The following is a 20,187-nucleotide window of genomic DNA, read 5'->3' as shown; positions in this document are numbered from 1 at the left end:
TTTGCCTTCATGTTCTTTTTCTGACATCCCATTAATAATTATACACAAGTGAAAGTAAGTTGGGTAAAATATTTCTGATGGACGGTTGTCCAGGAGACAAAAGGAAATATTTTTTATCAGTAGAAAACCAGGCAATACTCAAAACCTGTAGATATTTATTAAGATTAGTTCTATTTAATAGCACATGGTAAACAGAAATGAGATTTTTATGCTTAAGTGAATGAATCTTAATTTTCTGCTAATAGTTTTTCAGATAACTTGAATGCTACCTCAGGTTCTCACACATCATTTCCTGTTTCTTTCCTTTTTCAATATTTACTTGTTGATTAAAACAAGTATGATTTTTAAAAGCCACCGTTATTAACAGAAGGGCAGTGGTGATACGTCAAAAAAATTCTCCTGGGCATTAAAAGTTTACCTGCTTTAGTCTCTTAGGAGAAGACTACCAAAAATCAGTTCACTAAGCTTTACTTCTTACCTGTTCCCAGAGCTGGAACCTGGAAACACGAAGACTTCTCAAATTTAACTAGTTACATAAAGCACAACAGACCGGAGAATCAGGAAGTCCCCAGCTATTAGCACAGGACTTGTTCGTAGCACTATGCGTGGTATCCTCTATTTATCTACATCATTTACTGAAAAATTTACCCAAAGGGATGAAGGAAATATAAGCTTATGTTCAGAAGCATTTGTGCCTTTCCTAATTCCACTTACGAGGCCAGGTGCACAGCCCCTGTGGAGAATGAGAATATATGGAGTACAAGAACGAAAAACACTGCTCTATTGTCCAACAGCAAACTTCACAAGGGAAAAGCCAGCTAATAAACATGAGAAGCTGGTCAACTATGTACTTAACTGCAACATGTGTACTAAGCAGTGGGGTTCGCTAGGAACACAGGTGGTCTAGGAACCTGGGTAGCAGTTACTAGATGAGATAAGAGAATACCTGTAGCAGACAAAGCTCAGCAGCAAGTGCCTTCTAGTTTGTGGTGAATTTTTAGCCTTCTTTTGCTTTTCTCACCAATCAAGAATGGAACAGAACTGATTCAGCAGAAATTCTTCATAATTTCTTTTGCTTCTCTTGTCACCTCAACTTCTATTCATTGCTCCCAATTTCAGGGTGGGCTAACTCAGTGATAAGAGATGGATCTGTTCCTTTTGGTAATGAATCCCTTGTCAGTGGGAGAGAGTAAGGCACTGCCATTGTGAAACAGAATGACCAGGCAAATCACTGAACTCCCCTAGTTCACTTTTCTATAAACTTTAGGCGGATAACCTGACCTTCTACTTTAGCTGCTGTGATAATCCAATGAAATGTGCAGGGGAAGCCCCAAACTCTTCAGTATGACATCCAGACAAGAAACATTTATTAAACATTTATAATTAACAATTGTGTTGTACACAAATGCAGGGTACCGGTCCTTTGTAGTATGAATGTACTTTTGAGTGTTCGGAGTCTTAGAGGCTGGTTATTTTCAGGTTCAACAGTTTGAGTTTACTATTCCTACACATACCAGAAACCCAATCCAGTTCTTGGCCCTCCTTCTATTCTCTCATGCTTCTGGTATCTACACCTGGACTAAGGGTCCTCCACTTGTTGGGATGACTTCATTGTATTTACCACCTGGATACCGTTTTGGCTATCTGACGGTGCTGCCCTTAGACCAGATTTCTACTATGGAAATTTCATTTAGAAGAATCTGACACAAATTTCTTATCACTCTTAATATTCAGAAACCAGTAAGGCCCTAATTTTTCATTTATTAAATAAATAGATACTATAATAGCTTATAACTAATATTTGCAAAGAAATTAGTGGTAAATTTTTATTGTACTCAGCTAAAAACAAATACTAAAAAATGTTAATGAACTGAATTATATTTAAAATATTTTCCCAAATAACATTACTTAATAGTTTCCATATTTATAAATAACTTTAATTATTCAATTGCATAGCTGTATTCTTCTATGTGGTTTTAGAAATGTTACCTATAAATAAGTACTCCTTTCCTTCCTTTCTCCTTTCCTGCCTGCCTACCTACCTAATGAAATAAACTATTAGAAGTGTGATGACTGCTCTAATTAGGAACCTGCCCCTTCCTAGACACGACATACTGGCTCCAGTGGGAGCTTCAAGAACTCTGCCCACTAGAAAGAGCCCTCTTGATTAAATCTCATAATTTCTGTACTTAAGGATACAACTTAAACAACTGCAGGTTAAGTTTTACCTATGGTATTAGGTCAGTTTGCAAGTATTTTCCTGTTTTATCAGGAAATAAAATAGGTGGGGTCTGGCTTACTTGTTATCATGATGTCTGTGTGAGGGAAGTAATGGAAGGGTGGAGCATGGCTACTAGACAAGTGCCAGGAGTTACACGATATAGGGCCACCTCCCAGTTCACTTACCAACACAATTCTTAGGGATGCTGCTCAATGTTGCCCTGCTTTCTATACTGGTTTAAACAAATTATAAAGGGAAGAGCTTTAAATTAATTTGACCTGAAATGCATAAATGCTATCACTTTTCTGAGGCCAGACATTTTGAGAGAGAAGGATAAGGAGGTGCTGTATCACCCCAAACAGCAGCCACTCCTCCCCTCATTCCAGTGTCTGCCTAGGAGACAGGGCTCCTCCTGGTTTGAGCTTCTGCTCACAGGGACTTCACACAAACATTCTACTCTGCTCAGAGACCTCTATCCATATTGTGTATGTTTACTTTTTAAAACAGAAGTTTTCCATATTTGGAATGCCTGGTGGATTCAAAGCTAGTATTGGCTGCAACTGGATGACTGTCAAAGGAAAGAAATGAAAGAAAACACAGCAAGAAAGAGGCATCCAGTAGATAAATACATATATTCTGGGCCACTGAACTGAAGCCAATCAGTTCCAAAGTTTCACTTGTGATTTCCCTCAAGAGCCTAGCACAAAAAGACTTTCTACATTAGTTCTTGTGTTGGATAGTGAGAGTTTGGGTAACAAGAGAATTCGTGTCCTGGAGTAACCCCTACACGGAAAAAGGGAATAAATGACTGAGATAATAGGGGACCTAGAAAAATATTTTGCTAGATACAGAAAACAACTGGCCTCATCTCCCATGTGGAGAGACTACAGGACAAGCTGTATCTGTATTGGGCCCATACTCAGTTTAGTTACCCTAAATATAAATATAGTCCAGGGTATAAGTCTCCCTGGATGGGAAATTAACTGCTCTTTATAGACATTTCTATGGGAAAAATGAAGTCTGAGTTTCCAACAGCCAACTCATAAACTTGGGGAATCCAGCCCATTTGTAAGTTCAGGTTGCTGTGACATTCTAAATGTTCCTTAATAGAAAAGCTGACTTCTCTGTAATGCTGCTTTCTCTCATTCTTGCAGTACTGCAAGTTTTCTCATTTAAAAAATCCTACATATGGATAGATTTTCCTCATTTTAAAAATACCAAACAATATAATATACTTGAAATCTCATTTCCTTTTTGACTTCTATTATTCTTCAGTGTCATTACTCCCTCTACAGGTAGAAAATGTGAATGAACTACCAACCATGATTCTAGCAGGTTTCTGAAGTAAACCAAAAATCCAAGTTAAGGAAAAAAGTTAACTTTCTCCTTGGAAAAGTGTTAATTTAACTAGAAAAAATGTACTCATTGTAACTTTTGCAATAAGTAGTAAATTTCCTATTGTAATTCAAGTATCCAAGTAAGCTCATCTAATATTTAATTTTAGGATATATAACCTCTTACGAGACTAGTTAGAGAGCATAATTTTTACATGGGCAAATAAGAATTATGGAATCAACAGGCTCAACCCTATCTGGGAGTCTAGGATGCAGATCAGAGTCACATGAGTAGCAGATACGGTTTAATAACAAATCTGATATAAAAAATGCAGTGAGCAAGGGGACGGTGCTTTTTCTTGTAACTGGTACAGCATATAGCACACGGTGTCTGGGAGGTCTAATGTTTAAACAGAGCAGCTCATAAATAGATGACAGGCGACAAGATCTAATTTCCTTTCCTTCTAACCCACACAGTAACAGCTCAGGGTTGTTCATTTTATTTATCCTTCTCTTAACCCAGAGAATCTCAGCTCTGGCCGCACATTACAATCATTTGGGGCCTTCTAAAAAATTTATGCGTGGGCCTCATCCAGAAAATAAATCAGAGAGAATCTTTCCCAGGGGACCAGGGTACTGGTAGTTTTAAAAAGCTAGTCAGCTAAAATGATAAAACTCTCAGAAGAAAACACAGGCAAGAATTTCATGACATTGGATTTGGCAACAATTTCTTGAATATTACACCAAAAGCACAGGCAATACACAGAAAAAACAGCTAAGTTGAACTTCATCAAAATTAAAACTTTGTGCAGCAAAGAACACTGTCAAGATAGTAAAAATGCAACCCGCTGAATGGGGAAAAATATGGGCAAAGCATATACCGATAAGGGATTAATATCCAGAATAAACGTATGTGAATAGATGGTCAACATCACTAATCATCGGGGAAATGCAAATCAAAACTACAATGAGATACCATTTCATACCTGTTAGGATGGCTATTATTACAAAACAAAAACAAACAGAAAAAACAAATGTTAGCGAGAATGAGGAGAAACTGCAACTCTTAAAGAACTGCTGGTAGGAATGTAAACTGGTTCAGCTGCCATGAAAACTGTACGGTGGATCCTCAAGAAACTAAACAGAATTACTCTATGATTAAGCAGTTTCAATTCTGGCTATATACCCCAAACAACTGAAAGCAGGAATAGATACTGTGTGCCCAAAGAAGCATTATTCACATCAGCCAGGTGAAAATAACCCAAAATGTCCACAGATGAATGGATTAACAAAATGTAGCATATACATACAATGGAATATTATTCGGCTTTAAAAAGGAAGGAAATTCTGACACATGTTGAAACATGGATGAACTTTTAGGACATTTCGCTCAGTGGAAAGAGCTAGATACAAAAGGACATATACTGTATGATTCTACTTATTTAAGGTTCCTAGAATGTCAAATTCATGGAGACAGTAGAATGGCAGTTGCCAGGTAATGGGGAGTCAGTGTTTATAGAGTTTCAGTTTGGGAAGATGAAGAAGTTCTGAGATGGATGGTGGGGATGGTTGCACAACAACGTGAATGTATGTAATGCCGTTAAACTGTATGTTTACAAATAGTTTATGGTAAGTTTTGTTATGTGTATCTTACCACGATTTGAAAAAAAGCCACTCAGGCAATTCCAATTAGCATCCAGAGCTGAGGGCCAATGTTCCAAAGACCAAGGAAATAAGCCAAGATTGGGAGAGTGTGACAAACTGACACAAGAGTATGTCCTTTCAAGTGAGTGTACGTCTCTGATAAAAGAGAAAAACATATGATCTGGGAAATGTGTTTATAAATTAAATTCTATCATTTCACAAATATAAAACCTTCTATTCTATCTTCTAGAGAAAAGATGTTATCTTTCTGTACTGGCCCTCCTCAAAGTGTTAGTAACATCTACATTCTTCTCACAAAAACTTTGTAACAGGATCTTCTGAATCACATACACAAGACTTTATTGAGAGTTTACCTCAGAACCACTGCCACACAGACTAAACTAGGTCTGTGTGACTCTTAATCTCTCTCTCTCTCTTGTTTTGAGCCCATTAACTGAACATTATCCACACATGCTCACTTCCATGTCATTGGTGCTTTTGCCACCTTCTCAACTCCTACAATCGAAGCTTCTTTAAAGTCCAGTTTACATCCTAGATCAGAACCTTGAAGTCATCCAATGAGAGACGGGGCATTTAATCTCCACCTTCTTAATGAGAAGGTTGCACTGTTATTTATGTCCCAATGACCAAAGCCCTAGGAAGATGCTGAGCTAGCATGAATGTTGGCTACTGCAAGACAGCCCTAGAGACACAAGAGAGGGAAACCACCAAACAAAAGAAACCTCTGGAGACTCAGGATGGTCTGAATGTGTGTGTGTAGGATGGAGGGGAGTGCCTCTGGCCTGGGGAAGGAAGGAAGTGCTTGTGCTTGTGAGAACCTAAGACAGTAAGAAAGAAAACAAGAACTTAGAAATTCTGCTCTCAGGGCACCTGAGTGGCTCAGCTGGTTAAGCGGCCAACTCTTGATTTCAGCTCAGGTCATGATCTCAGGATTGTGAGATCGAGCCCCGCACTGGGCTCTGCACTCAGAGAGGAGTCTACTTGCAATTCTCGCTCCCTCTCCCCACACTTGTGTTCTGTCTCTCTAAAATAAATAAAAAAATTAAAAGATATTCTGCTCTTGGTGCTCCCTCCCAATCACCCTGTATTTGGTATAAGCTGCCTCACTTACAGGAACTGGGAACTCTGGTCTATGTTCAGGAGTAAAGTTAGGGCAGTGTGCAAAGAAACCCTGCTGTGAAGAGCTGAGAGGAACAGGTGGGAATTAATCCCTGAAAGTCACTGTCTCACTCTTCCCTCTCCATGCCAGTGAACTGATGAATGACACTAGAAGATTAAAGAGTATAGCCTTTAAATCTGGTTTTGTCCAACTCCTCCCCAAAGCTGAGGAGCTGTATTCTGAGATGGTGTTTGGTAATAACTAATTGCAGTCTTCTGGTGCCTGGGTTGGCAACCCCATAGCTTACCCACTTTCATCCCTTGAGGTTATCAGTGGGGCTAATACAGACTTCAGCAGTGGTTCTCAACCCAGGCTACATATTAGAATGATCTGGCAGCTTTAAAAAACAGGTTAGGTCAATTTCTGAGGTGAGGCTTAGATAGTTACAGTTTTTACAAGGGTCCCCAGGGACCCTAAAGCACAGCCTGTATCCTTCTGCATTACTTGAGAACAGCCAATACACAGTAAGACAAGATATTTGAGGATCACAAGTACTTCATGGAAGAAAAACAAAATGGATTCTAAATTATAGGAAATACAGAAAGGATAGACCAGATTAGGAATTTAAACTTCTTAAAATAACACTAAGAGATATTATTATTAGGGTGTAAAAGAAGAAAACAAAGAACAGTGCAGAAATATTAAGTATAATAGTTGAACTAAAAAATACAATAGATGAGATAGATAATAGAACACATATACCTGAGAATGAGCTAGTTGGAAGACCAGATCTCCCAGAAGAAAAAGGATGAGAAAAAGCACGAGGAAATATAGTTATGAAAGATTAATGTCCACATAAGTGATGCCCCAGAAAAAGGAACAAAGGTGGTGAGAAATTTAGTTGAATAGCTAACGGGAGATAATTTCTTCAGAACAAGATGAAAAAGGTCAGAATGATAGGGTCAGCTCTCAGAATCAAACAGGAGAGAATGGAAAACCTCAGAGCTAGTAACACTACAGTAAAATTCAAAATATAAGAAGACAAAAGATTTTCAACAGAATACTTATCACACATTAGATATGTAGTGTTTATAGAAAGCAAATTAACAAAAACATGAAGAAAAGACATCATTTAATCTCTAGGACGCAGTTATGCCAAATCCAAATTCTACAAGAGAAAAAAATAACATTATTAAATAAGTGTTTATGGGAAGAATGGAATAAGGACATTAAACTATTAGTCAAGTGTCCTACATTCCAAGACTACAGTTAAAATTGCTTCTGGCCAAATTAAGGTTTCATCTGTCTGTATGTTTCTATTTAGGCTTCTTTTGAGGAATACCTAAAACCTCTACTCTCAAAGTAGGTCTCAATAAAGACAGATCTTGGCTAGTTTAGGTATGCGCATTTGAAACACAACACATGCAGTTATATGTTCCTTTCAGAACATATAACTAAAAGACCAAAGGGTTCTATTTATGTGTATGTCCTCCAGGAGATGTGGAGATGAAGTGGATGAAACAAGCAAGGATTTAACTGCCAAACACCTCCAGTTTTCCAATTAATAGTCAAAAAGCCATAGACTTCTTATAAATACATTCTCAAAGGAAGGCCTTGTACCTTTTTTTATGCCCATTTTTTGTAAGTTATGCCGGAGGCTCATAGGAGTTCTTTAGTAGTGCCTTACCTGGTCAATATCAGCATTTCTTGGAAGAAAATAAACAATATTATTAGTGATCTTCTGGGAAAGCCTGAAGATTTCAAAGGTGGACAACAGTTAAGGAATGGTAATAAAAAGAGCAGCTAATTTCTGATCAGAGATATGTTCTTATGTCATAACCCAAATGTATTTTGATACATAACTTTGAGACACACATTTAGATCCTCTAATGGAACGTAAAAGAGAATTAAGCAGCAGATTCTGTAATTCAGATGGGTCAGAGATTAGAAGTTGAGCCTATTCATTTGATTATCCTTGTGGAAAGCAGCCAAGAGTCAGAAATACACTTTCTCTTTCTGCTATTTCCTAATTATTACGAAAACAGAACAGGAAAGCATAATACCACCTCTTTACAGTAAAGAATAAAGACAAATAAATCTGGTCGTTGTGGTTTACATTCTAAATTTTAATTAGCAATTTAGAAACATGCTTCCTGTTAGAGTCAAACAGTTGATTCCTCTGGGGAGGAGAGATAAAGAAAGGGACAAATAATAAATGCTATTCTTTATGAAAGAAGGGTTTGCTTCAGTTATTTTGGAAGAGGGACAGGAAACATTTGAAGATGCAAAGAGAATTAGCACAAGTCAGAGTAAGTCGAGGAAAAGTTTCTGGTCACCCAGAGTCTACTGACAGGTATTGAGGAAACTCCCAATTTCTAAGACAATAATTTCAAGTAATTAATATTTCCTAGTTCTTGTATTATAATGATAAAATTGGATGGTACCCGAAGGAAATATGACTTCACATCTGCCATTCCTCTTGGAAATCAACCACCACTTAATTTTTACATACTGGCTTTTTATGCAAAATAAACTGGAATCTATCAAGTGCTATTAGTATTTCCCCACTTCACTAATCTCTCTTTCTGAAACACACACACATACAACACACACACCATTCTCTCCATAACCACTGTTTGAGTAAACCCTCAGCCTTCCAAAGGATATCCATCAGGAGACATCATGGTCCTGATGTCAAAGGTCTCTGCAGTAGCGTAGTCTGGTCCTCCCCAAGGTGGGCTAAGAAATACAACATCAGCCTTTAAATGTGAAGCCAGCAGGAGGAAATCTCCACAGATGAACTCTATCTTGTCTGCTATTCCATAAACTTCTGCATTATTGCGAGCAAGATCAATCTTCACAGGATCAATATCAATGGCAATCACTAGAAGTGGGAAAAGAAGAGTCAAATGACACCGACCTATAGAAGAGTTCATCTTCTGAGCAGTCTGATTTTTTTCTCTGTGTAAGAACTTTTTTTTTAAAGACTTGAGGGAGTTTGGTACATATACCAGAGATAAAGAACTTAATTAAAGATTTTAATCTAAATTAGAAAGATTAACTTGTGTAATACCAATAAATTGTGACTGAAGGACCTGGCTTTCAAAGTTGTGTCACTCAGCCAGCTTTGCCACAGCAAGTACCGACAGTTGCCACACAGTATCTACTGAGAGGTAAACATGTGCTCAGCACTGTGCTCTGAATGGCCTGGGCAGCAAACACTTGGAAGGGTCACTGCATGACAGGCCTGTAAGACTAGGATTTCAGAAACGACCAATTTCTTAAAATGAGACACAGCTTCCAAAGACAAATCTGACAACTACAGAAAAGCAAATTTAAACATATTTTGACAAACCCATATAGCCAGCTTACAAAGAAGAAATGTAAAAACATCTGCTGATAATGTTCAATGAGACATCTTAGGAAGAGGGAACCGACAATGTTATGTTTTCATCGAATGGGCTTTCATTTAATTTATTGCAATTTCATAATTAGCAATGCAAACATAAGTTAATTTTAGCTTACTCCTATCTGGCAGTCAATAACTCAAGTGCACCTGTATGTGCACCAGTATGCTGGTGTCAATATTTTATATTTGGAAGGGCTAAGTGGAACCCTGATGCATACACCATGGTTGTCATGGAAACATAGCTGGTTTTCTAGAAAATGCCAGTTTCAAAATCTGTTAACACTTTTGAGAAATAATACACTAAATAAATCACTCAAACAATGAATACAAGCTCCAATTACGTGTTGAAATCATGCATTTACAATGCTATTTTTTTCTGTTCTAAATAAACTAACATTCATAAGAGAAAAGATGAAAATGTCCTTTTCAGCTGTTCAATCTGCTCCATTTGTAGTACAGAGACAGATGGAAAGATATGCTGACACCACCAAAAACTCAATGGTAAAAATGATTTTTAACATCAAATATATTCAGTCAATCCTGATGTTTTTATCTTCATTTCTCCTAGAGGCTGCTTTGTTTTTAGGCCTAACAGATTATAAGCACTCAGTCTATCATGTAAATGAAATGCCGGCAAATGTTGGATGACATTATACAGAACTGCACTGTCCAATAATGGTAGCTACTAGCCATACGTGGTTATTAACTTTAAACTGATTAAAATGAAATAAAGAATTTAGATCCTCAGTCACACTGACAAATTTTTTAAAGATTTTATTTATCTGCAAGACAGTATGTGTGCGTACATGTGAGCTGGGGGAGGGGCAGAGGGGGAGGGAGAGAAAATTCTCAAGCAGATTCTCCACTGAGCGTGGAGTCTGACACAGGGCTCCATCCCAGGACCCTGAGATCACGGCCTGAGCTGAAATTAAGAGTTGGCTGTTTAACCCACTGAGCTACCCAGACACCCCCACACTGCCACATTTCAAATGCCCAACAGCCACATACGGCTAGTGGCTATCATACTGGACAGTGCAGATACACAACATTTCCATTATCACAGAAAATTCTACTGGATAGCAGTAATACTGAAGTACACAGAAAGGGAAAAAATCTTTAACATCAAAATGCAAAACTTTGTGGATTCTCTAACCATTCAGTTGAGTATATGCCTAGACAACAACTGGGTCTGGGAGAACATGGCAGAAGTAGCCTTCCTTTAGCTTGGGACCCATACTAGACATTTTTCTTTACCAAATGTGTACTAAGCTACAAAAAGCCTTGGCAAGAGACCTATATTCAAAGAAATATAAATCTACAATACAGATGGTTTCCATATTTTGAAAAAATTTCCAGATCTATTTGCTGCTTTATCAGAGGACAGATATTTTAATTGTCATGTTATGATACAATGTCAAAATGAAGACAAATTTGAAAATTTTTGAGGAAAGATCATTTCCATGCAATAAACACTGATATGAGCTCACAGGACTGGCTTATTTGGCAAGCACAAAGGAAAACTTTTAAGAGTAAATAATTTAAGGAAACAAGAAAATAACTCCTATTCCAGTAAATGTGAAGACAACTTTCATTCTGGCTACTAGGAGACCATATGAGGTGAGACCTGTCATGCCCTGGAGCATGATTTAATAAAGGTCACAGTTCATCAGCATGGGTCTGGGTCTTCAATGTTAAGTTTTCCTTCACCATTTTCTAGCTTCCATATTATGCTTCCAGAATCATACTTTCCTAATTAACATTAAAAACTTTATATGAATTAATGAGACTTAACTACAATTCACTGAAATGGAAGCTACATGTATAATACAAAGATGTTGGGGGAAAAAGCATCTTCACGGTATGACTTAACAACTGACATCTTTAAAATGTCACATTACACTACACTTTCAAAAGAATTTAGAAAGAACAAGGATATCAGAAAAAACTGAGTAAAAATCCTGGGTTCATGACTCAGCTATGCCCATTTGGGCAGACAGGTCCAATTTATAAAGTTTTCTTTTCTCTGAGAAAAAGCACACATACAACCTACTTGACATAGCTCCTGGCACATTTATAGTGACAGAGGGTTTCTTTTTCATGATTCCAAAGTCAAACCACCAGGAGAATGATCTAATACTTAGAAGATTTTTAGAGTTTTACAATGCACAAGCTGAAAGGTATTACAGAAGTTATCTCAATTTAAGGTCTCCTTTAAATTGAGGTTAAACGATGTCCAAAGTCATAAAGGTGGCAAATCTGGAACTCCCTGTCAACGCTTCTTCTAAAGAATGGTTCCCCATTTTAATATTTTTAGTTTTATATACTATTATAATCTTGGCTTCACCAAACTGTGTCTGTGTAATCCTGGACAAGTTATCTCATCTCTTTATTTCCCAGTTTATCTGTGAAACGCAGACAGTAAAAGATAACACCTCACAAGATTGCTGACTAATAAATTAATACATATTAAGCACTTAGACCAGTATGTGATACAAAGTGTATGCTTACTATAGGCTAGTTATCATTATTTTAAATATTTAGCATTAAATTACTAATTATATATTAAATCTCAGGCAAGACAGGCTAAAGCAAAATGAAACACTTGCTGAATAAACTAAAAAGAAATTACTTTTCTTCCTTTGATGGCTAATTACCTCTCTTTCCTGTTAAGGCAAATTGAATAGTATTTCCTCCAACTCCACAAAATGCATCTACTACAATGTCACACTTGAAGGACTGGCTGACCCGGCCAGCAATGTGCTCAGCAATCTTCTCAGGAGTAACTGAAAACCAGCCCTCTGTGAAGGGAAGAGCATTTCTGTTAAGATGTTGTTTCAAGAAGCCAACCCAAGCATAAACACAGCTAAACATTATTATATATTATACCTACTTAAGCAAAACTTAGTTTCTCTTTTCCAAAAATTATAAATTACTTAGTTTTTAAAAAGTTCCACAAAGCTTGTTTAAAAATGCTCCACAAAGGAGCAGTTCCATTCCCATTCCCAATTTCCACCAAAGCAACTGCCTCAATTCTTGCCTGATTCTTTTGTAATATACTTCCAATGACTGAATGCAATTTTAGTTTTTCTGAAGTATCAACTACTGACAATTATGGAAAATGGAAAGTTAGCTATTCAACTAGCCAACTCCCCAAACTCCACTGAGTTTCCTGATTATTTCATTTCTAATGGGGAAGCAAACTGACCTTCTTTCCCAATAGAAGAAATTAACATTTTTTTCAGAGAGCTATTTCTCTGAACAAAATGATACACCAATTTTCCTGTTCCCTTTCCTTATCAAAACTTTAAATGGCTCCTCATTGCTGGAAGAATAAAAATATAAATTCCTTTTATAGAATTAAAAAGATTTTATTCAATCTTATTTCTCCAAACTCCTATGCACTTTCTTCACTACACAACATTTTGTAAATTATTATAACAGGTTCACAGAACCCAAAATTCTAAACCCAGATCAAGCCTCCTAATTTTGACAGTTAATAAAGACCAATGTTTAAGTATCCCCAATATGAAAATAAGCATCAATTTACAGAACTGAATTAAGGAAGGTGTTCAAGACATAGCAGGAGCACTCACAGAAGAACTTGGTTTCCAGTCTTAATTCATTAAATCGCATCTTTCTGCACTAGGTATTTTGTCATCAGATGTTCTGCTTAATAATCTATTGATTCCTTTAGTTATCTACCCTAAAATATAGATTAAGTATAGATTAAACCTGAATGTGAAGTTTTAAAAAACACATATATATCCAAATTGAGAGACACTGTAGAAAATAACTGGGTGCTTTTTCTTTGGAAAATGTCAAAGTCATGAAAGACAAAAAGGCTAAGAAACTATTCCAGATGAAAGGAAACTAAAGAAACATGAAAACTAAATGCAATACATGATCCTCTACTGGAAGGGAAAAAATGCCAAAAAGGACATGATTAGGATAGCAGATTAAACTAGAGTCTGGACTGTAGATGATAATATTGCAGCAATGCTAAATTCATAATTTTATCATTGTTACATAAGTATCCTTGTTCTTAGAAAATACACACACCAAGAGTTAAGGGGTAGAAGGAACTGGATCAGAAACACAGATGGAATGATAAAACAAATGTGACAAATGTTAAAAATAGCCAAATCTGAGTAAAGGGCATTATGAAAAATTTTTTACTATTCCTGCCACTTCTCTGTTAAGTCTGAAATTATTTCAAAATAATGTTAAACATTATATATGTATTTTACCTCTGTCCAATTTAATCCCATCATCAAAACGGGAGAAGAGCCTGTATCTCTGGGCCCAGTATTTTGCCAGCTCAGGAACAGCAGCTATCTCAGGAGGCAGACCAATTACCTTTTTGTTCTTGTTTTTCTTCTTCTTCTTCTTCTTTTTACTTTCAGCTAAAAGAATATAAATACAGATGCTCACTATGACAAAAGGCAATCATAGATGAATTTATCTAAAAAGTGTAGCCACATTCAGTATTTACAACTTGGGAAGGCACTTCAGGAGAAGCAGGAAGGCACACTGCGAACAGCACTGACTTTAGATTACAGCCTCTATTTTGCTATTTATAAGCTCCCTGAGCTTGGAATGGTAACCCAGACTCTTCTAAGATCTAATTTTTAATTCCTCAAAAGGAATGAATGAATAGTATTTTACCTACTTACTTCACAGGATTGTTAGGACATACACAGATACACTACATAGGTATAAAAGTTACTACTGTTAGAGAATACACTGCTTTAGTTGGTCAAATATGGAAATCCAAACATTTCTTTAAAACAAAATCTCCCAAGAACTGATTAAGCCCCTAACTTTCAGCTTGGTCAATCCTCTGAATCCAGAAGTGACCTGAAGGTCGTATGGCCTCCAGGAAATTAAAACAGGTCACTGCTTTAATGTTTAGAGAAAAGGATCTCACTCATTCAGAGATTGACCTTTTCTGAGATAAACAATTTTTATTAATTTGGTTACGTGGTTTAAGTTCTGAGCAGATTAGAAACAGCAATTTAGAAAGACTGCTGTCACAGCTAAGTATAATGACCAGAACTGAAGTTAACAAAACTATTACATTTAAATGATCCTCAAGGATAGGACTATGTCTTAATATGGCCATCTGATCACTGCAAACAGCACAAGGTGTCATCAACAGCAAAGTGTAGTAAGAATTTTTTTAGGAGTGGGGACACTAACATTTTGAGTGAATAGCTCTTTTCTGTGCCAAGACCATCCTGTACACGACATAACGTTAAGCAACCCAAAGTACTGAATGACAGTACCCCCAGGTCATTCTAACAGCAAATGTCTTCCAAATGACCCTGAGATGGTGGTATCACCCCAGGTGAGAACTACCAGCACTATGAGGTAAGGTAATTAAGGAAGTCGGGAAGGGCGGGAAAATGGGACTAATCAGACAACATGGTATTGAGTCCTAGCTATGCCACCGACTGGCTCTGCGATCTCAGGCAAATTTCTTAGTTTCTCTGAGCTTTACTTTCTGTATGTTTAGAATGAGGATAATCCCACCTACCTCACTGGGTGATTTCATAGAGTAAATGGAAATAAGGCACGTGAAGGCATTTTAGAAATCTGTAAGTACCACACGAACATCAGTGGTACATGACAATAAAAAAAATTAATCTACCCTGAGTATGCTTTTTAGAAAGAGAAAGAAATATGTGATAGAAGAACACAGCTACACACACACACACACACACACACACACACACACACACACAGGATAAAAAAAATTAAGAATCAAATGAGGTATTTTCCTCACTACTAAATTAAGAGAAAGACCATCACAATATAAATTGTTTCATTAGAACAAGTCTAAAATCATTCATCAATAAAAATGACTACACGTCAAATCAAAATTTTTACCTCATAAAAGACTCGATGTTCTACTGAATACAATTATAAATTATAAAAGAATATTTACTGTAGAATACATTCAAACAGTATAAAAGGGCATAAAGTGAAAATGTGACTCCCTTCTGCATTCATTACAGGCAACTACTATAAATACCTTATGTCAGCGTACCATCCAAACACCAAACTACCACTACCCAGCCATTACCACAAAAGCCAAAAAAGAAAAAAAAAAAAAGAATTATAAAAAGGAAAACCAGGGCAATACCAAATTTCAAGAGGGATAAAAGGGACTGCCAGTCACTTTTAGCCCAGGGAAGAGGGTAGTGGCACGGACCAATCTTCATGGCCTAGACAGAGGTACTCAGTTTTCCCCCATGTTTGACCTTTCATTTTATCATGCTTGCTCAGCCAAGAATGTAGTGTTCTGGTGCCAAATCATAGCCACTAGCACATTTACACTTGCTATGTCTTCTCTCCACTTAAAAATAAACAGCAGTGAATCCTTAGTTATAGACGATTCATAAGTGAAGACTAGGGAAGCACATTATCTAAATTCATCAGCAAGTTGAAGCATACTTAGTCTTACCTTCAGTTTCTACCTGAAGAGGACCTGGCGTAATCTGAGTAACACCATCTTCCTTATCTGTAATAGCTACTACTGCACTGTCTCCTTCATTTTTTTCTGTTTCAAGTTCACCAGCTAAAGACATGGCAGGACACTTTTCAGGCTCTGGATTACTTGTCTCCAATGGGTCATCACCTTTTTTAACAGACATTTCTTGTTCCTCTGAATCACTGCTTGTGCAGGTGTCTTGCACATTGTCATGAGAAACTGACTCCTGTGATGCTTCCTCATCCATTGGTTCATTAATCCATTTTAGGAATTTTTCTACCTGAAATTGTAAGTCATCACAAGCATGAATGAATTCCAAATGTACACAGAACATTCCCACCTGTTTTACCATTTGGACTTCGCTGAGAAGCTGTTGTAATTATTAGCTCTAATAAGTACGCTATATCATACAAGCTAATTATACATAAGTAGTTCTGAGCTAACTACACTTTTGTATCTGGACATACCATGACCTCATTACAGATTTCTTTAAAAGGAAGAAAATACCAGATTAAACACATAATGATGACCTTCCTGTGATCAATTAACACTAAGAGGATAAAGCTGTCCCAGTAGCTTTCCACAAAAGCTTCTAACAATATAACCATACTATGTGATGTTACCATTACAAATGTACCTACTTATTGTTGAGTCATTATTACTAGCTTTTCAAATTATACAGACCTTTCTTCAATGGCCCAGGCTACGTTAAATTGTACTTACATCAAAGATAAACTCTAAAAAGGTCTAGTGCCCATCTATCTGTAAAAAAAAGAGCAGTGCTATCTTAGAATGCAAGCTGCCCGTTAATGGAGTAGAGCCAGTAAAATGATTCCTAAAAACTGGGTTTTTTAGAAATGTTAACAAGGTGTTTACAGATGATATGTACTTCCTGGAAACTTCTGTAACAAGAACATTCTTCATAATAAATCTTCGTAACCTTCCTATGAGTCAGGAAATTGGAAGATGAGGATAGACAGCAACCCAGAATCTTCAAAGGGACGGTGCCTATACATCAGTCAGATATCTAAGGACACAACAGCCATGTTTCTTTTCTCCTTGGCAATACTTAGCAGTTATGTTTCTGCTCTTTGTCTATAGATGGATGTATGGGGACTATCACAACCAACATGTAAAAAGTTCTTTAAGACTGATTGGTCGGATACTGGGAAATGTGTTCCAGATATAACCAGGGCCACTAAAATACTAAAATATCACCAGCAACCAACCAATCTAAAATATAACAAAAATAAAGCCAGCTACAAATCCGTGGCATGTTTTGGAAGAATGCTGAAGTTGGGAAGGATAATGTATCCTAAGGGTAAAACAAAGTCATCACGGGGTCTGAGATTTTGTTTTGTTGCCTGAAGGAGCTGCTGGAGAGGTAACTGATACAAAGGTTTTGCTCTCTAAAGGTGTTTTTGTTTTTTTCTCCTATAATGGATAAGTATCACTCATCAAACCAAGCAAAAACAATTCTAATTACCCATGTTTTTCAGGTGCTTGGACAGCAGGCATAGCAGAGTCCAAGAGAGGGGACATGAATATTCTAGTTAGCAGTGTAAATCACTAAATTAGCATGAGACTATTAGGATGAACTGGTTAGGGCAACGTTTGATTGATCACCTCTAGATGACCTCAAAATTAAGGCTTACAATAAATGCTGGACCAAAAATTGACTTCCAGGATCCTACTTAGCCTGAGGTAGATGAGAAATTCTCATTGTTACTATGTATACGAAGCAATTTTATCTATTTATCTTCCCAGACACTGATACTAGCTTTCAAAACATCCCCTTTTCATACTACTCCCAACTTACTTTATTTCAAATTTGGTTCACATGATATATGCCTTTAGGAAGCAAGGGGAAGAGAATTTTAGGTACCCTTATATCTGATAGAAATTTCCACTTAAAGAGTCAAGCTCACAAAATGAAATTTTATCTGTAAATAAAGAACAAAATTTATACATACCTTAGTCAAAGTTTTGCTTTTTTTGAATGTTTTTTCTGACTCTTCAGTAAAGAAAATGTGTTTGTTTTTCATATTTATTTGTCTTCTCATGTCCAAGAACTTTGACTTATATTTCACATTCTTCTGTAGGTATCTGACCCGCCGATGACTGAAATTTGAAATTCCACCGTATCTGTGACCAAACCAAAGAAAGCTGACTCAAACCTTAAGTTCTATGAGTTTGTTTTCTTATATGAAAAGAGAATAAAACCAACAATTTTCACTATTTTTCTACTAGCGAGCCACCATTTTAATCTTATTTTTCTAAATTATAAAAATTATGAAATAAAGTTCGAATGTAGAGGAGTTTAAGGTCTTGGTCATATGCTAATTTTCAAGTAGATGTGAAACACCAGTTGGGGATATCAACATACCTTACATATAAAAGAAAGCAGATATTACATAGAAAAATGTAACAAAGAAATAGCAGAAAAATATAACCCCATTGCACGTTAGGGAAATATAATTTTTTCTCATGGTGAGATGATACCAAAACGCTTTAATATATATTTTGGTACATTTGAATTACTTTATCTTTTAAATTTTTATTTAAATTCCAGTTAGTTAACATACAGTGCAAAATCAGTTTCAGGAGCAGAAGTCAGTGATTCATCACTTACATACAACCCCCAGCGCTCATCACAGGGTGCCCACTGCTAACAAACCCTCAGTTTGTTCTCTATCATTAAGAGTCTCTTACGGTTTGTTTCTCTCTCTTTTCTCCACCTTCCCATATGGTCATCTGTTTTGTTTCTTAAATTCCACATGAGTCAAGTCATATGGTATTTGTTTTTCTCTGACTTATTTTGCTTAGCAAAATACACTCTTAGCTCCATTCACATGGTACTTGAAGGCAGTTGCAAATTGCAAGACTTCATTCTTTCGGATGGCTGAGCAATATTCCGTTGTATATATATACCACATCTTCTTTATCCATTCATCAGTCGATGGACATTTGGGCTCTCTCCATAGTTTGGCTATAGTTGATATGAATTATTTTAAAAGTGGTCACTAACTTTTTAACCTAAATTAATCAGAGCTTACCAAAGAAGCAAACTCCTATTATCAAAATAATTAGAGAATATCTGCTGATCTAACTATATGAATTTTTCCAGTCCTAAATCATACAGATCTGCTACAAAGACTTCTCTGACCATATCTCATTTAAGTACCTCTTCCACAGTCCCACAGACTATTAGAAACTTAAAGTGTAATATACAATTTAGCACTTATAAACTCCCGAACAGTTTAGTGTTAAATGTCAGGTGTTATCTTCTAGCCATATTATAAACTTCTTTATAAAAAGTCTATTTTATGTTTTTTTAAAAATATTTATTTATTTTATAGACAGAGCATGCACACACAGTGGAGAGGGGCAGAGGGAGAGGGAGAAGCTTTAGCACGCTCAGTGCTGAACACGGAGGCCTGCCCCATGACCCTGAGATCATGACTTGAGCTGAAACCAAGAGTTGGACATTCAATTGACTTTGCCACCCACAGGCCCAGATGTTATCCTTTTAAGTAGAACTGGGAATCCCAAATGGAAGAAAAGTTAAATTCCAGGTAACAGAATAAATCTCCACAAATGTACTAGAGCAAGAGCCACCCAAGTAATTTCTCAATAAAACTATATGTGCATAGAAATAAATTCTGCCAGAAATTTAAACATCGCAATATTAGGAAAACATTTTATATTACTAATCTTTATAATCTTTAGCTTTAAATGCTTATATGAGCTGCAACTGCCTTCAAGAACCATAAAAGAGAGACAACTGATACTTTAAAATATGTTCATAGTATTATAATTATGAGCGTGTATTTCTGTACTAATTTGGATTCAATTTATAAGTCAATTTTGAGATCTATGTCCTTTTCTTGCTGACTTCGTAATATACAGGTATCAGTTAAAATTTTACAACTAACAAAATAAGTCTCACCCCTTAGAAATATCAAA

The 20,187-nt window shown here is 36.5% G+C and overlaps 1 protein-coding gene across 1 annotated transcript in view; it reads right to left on the bottom strand.

Moving 5' to 3' along the window:
* Positions 1-20,187, bottom strand: part of TGS1 (trimethylguanosine synthase 1) — a 39,956-nt gene that overhangs the window by 5,525 nt on the left and 14,244 nt on the right. The window contains exons 7-12 of the mRNA XM_002924110.4: positions 18,195-18,366; positions 16,195-16,501; positions 13,976-14,131; positions 12,383-12,526; positions 8,987-9,203; positions 8,007-8,085 (exon numbers count right to left, since the gene is read on the bottom strand). Of these exons, the coding sequence (XP_002924156.1) occupies positions 8,007-8,085; positions 8,987-9,203; positions 12,383-12,526; positions 13,976-14,131; positions 16,195-16,501; positions 18,195-18,366 (1,075 nt within the window). The remainder of the gene's footprint in view (positions 1-8,006; positions 8,086-8,986; positions 9,204-12,382; positions 12,527-13,975; positions 14,132-16,194; positions 16,502-18,194; positions 18,367-20,187) is intronic.

The sequence above is a fragment of the Ailuropoda melanoleuca genome, chromosome 9 (assembly GCF_002007445.2).
Source record: "Ailuropoda melanoleuca isolate Jingjing chromosome 9, ASM200744v2, whole genome shotgun sequence".
NCBI classification, from domain to species: Eukaryota; Metazoa; Chordata; class Mammalia; order Carnivora; family Ursidae; genus Ailuropoda; species Ailuropoda melanoleuca.
The sequence above is the reverse complement of the archived record's forward strand: the minus strand, read 5'-3'. Positions and strand labels throughout refer to the sequence as shown.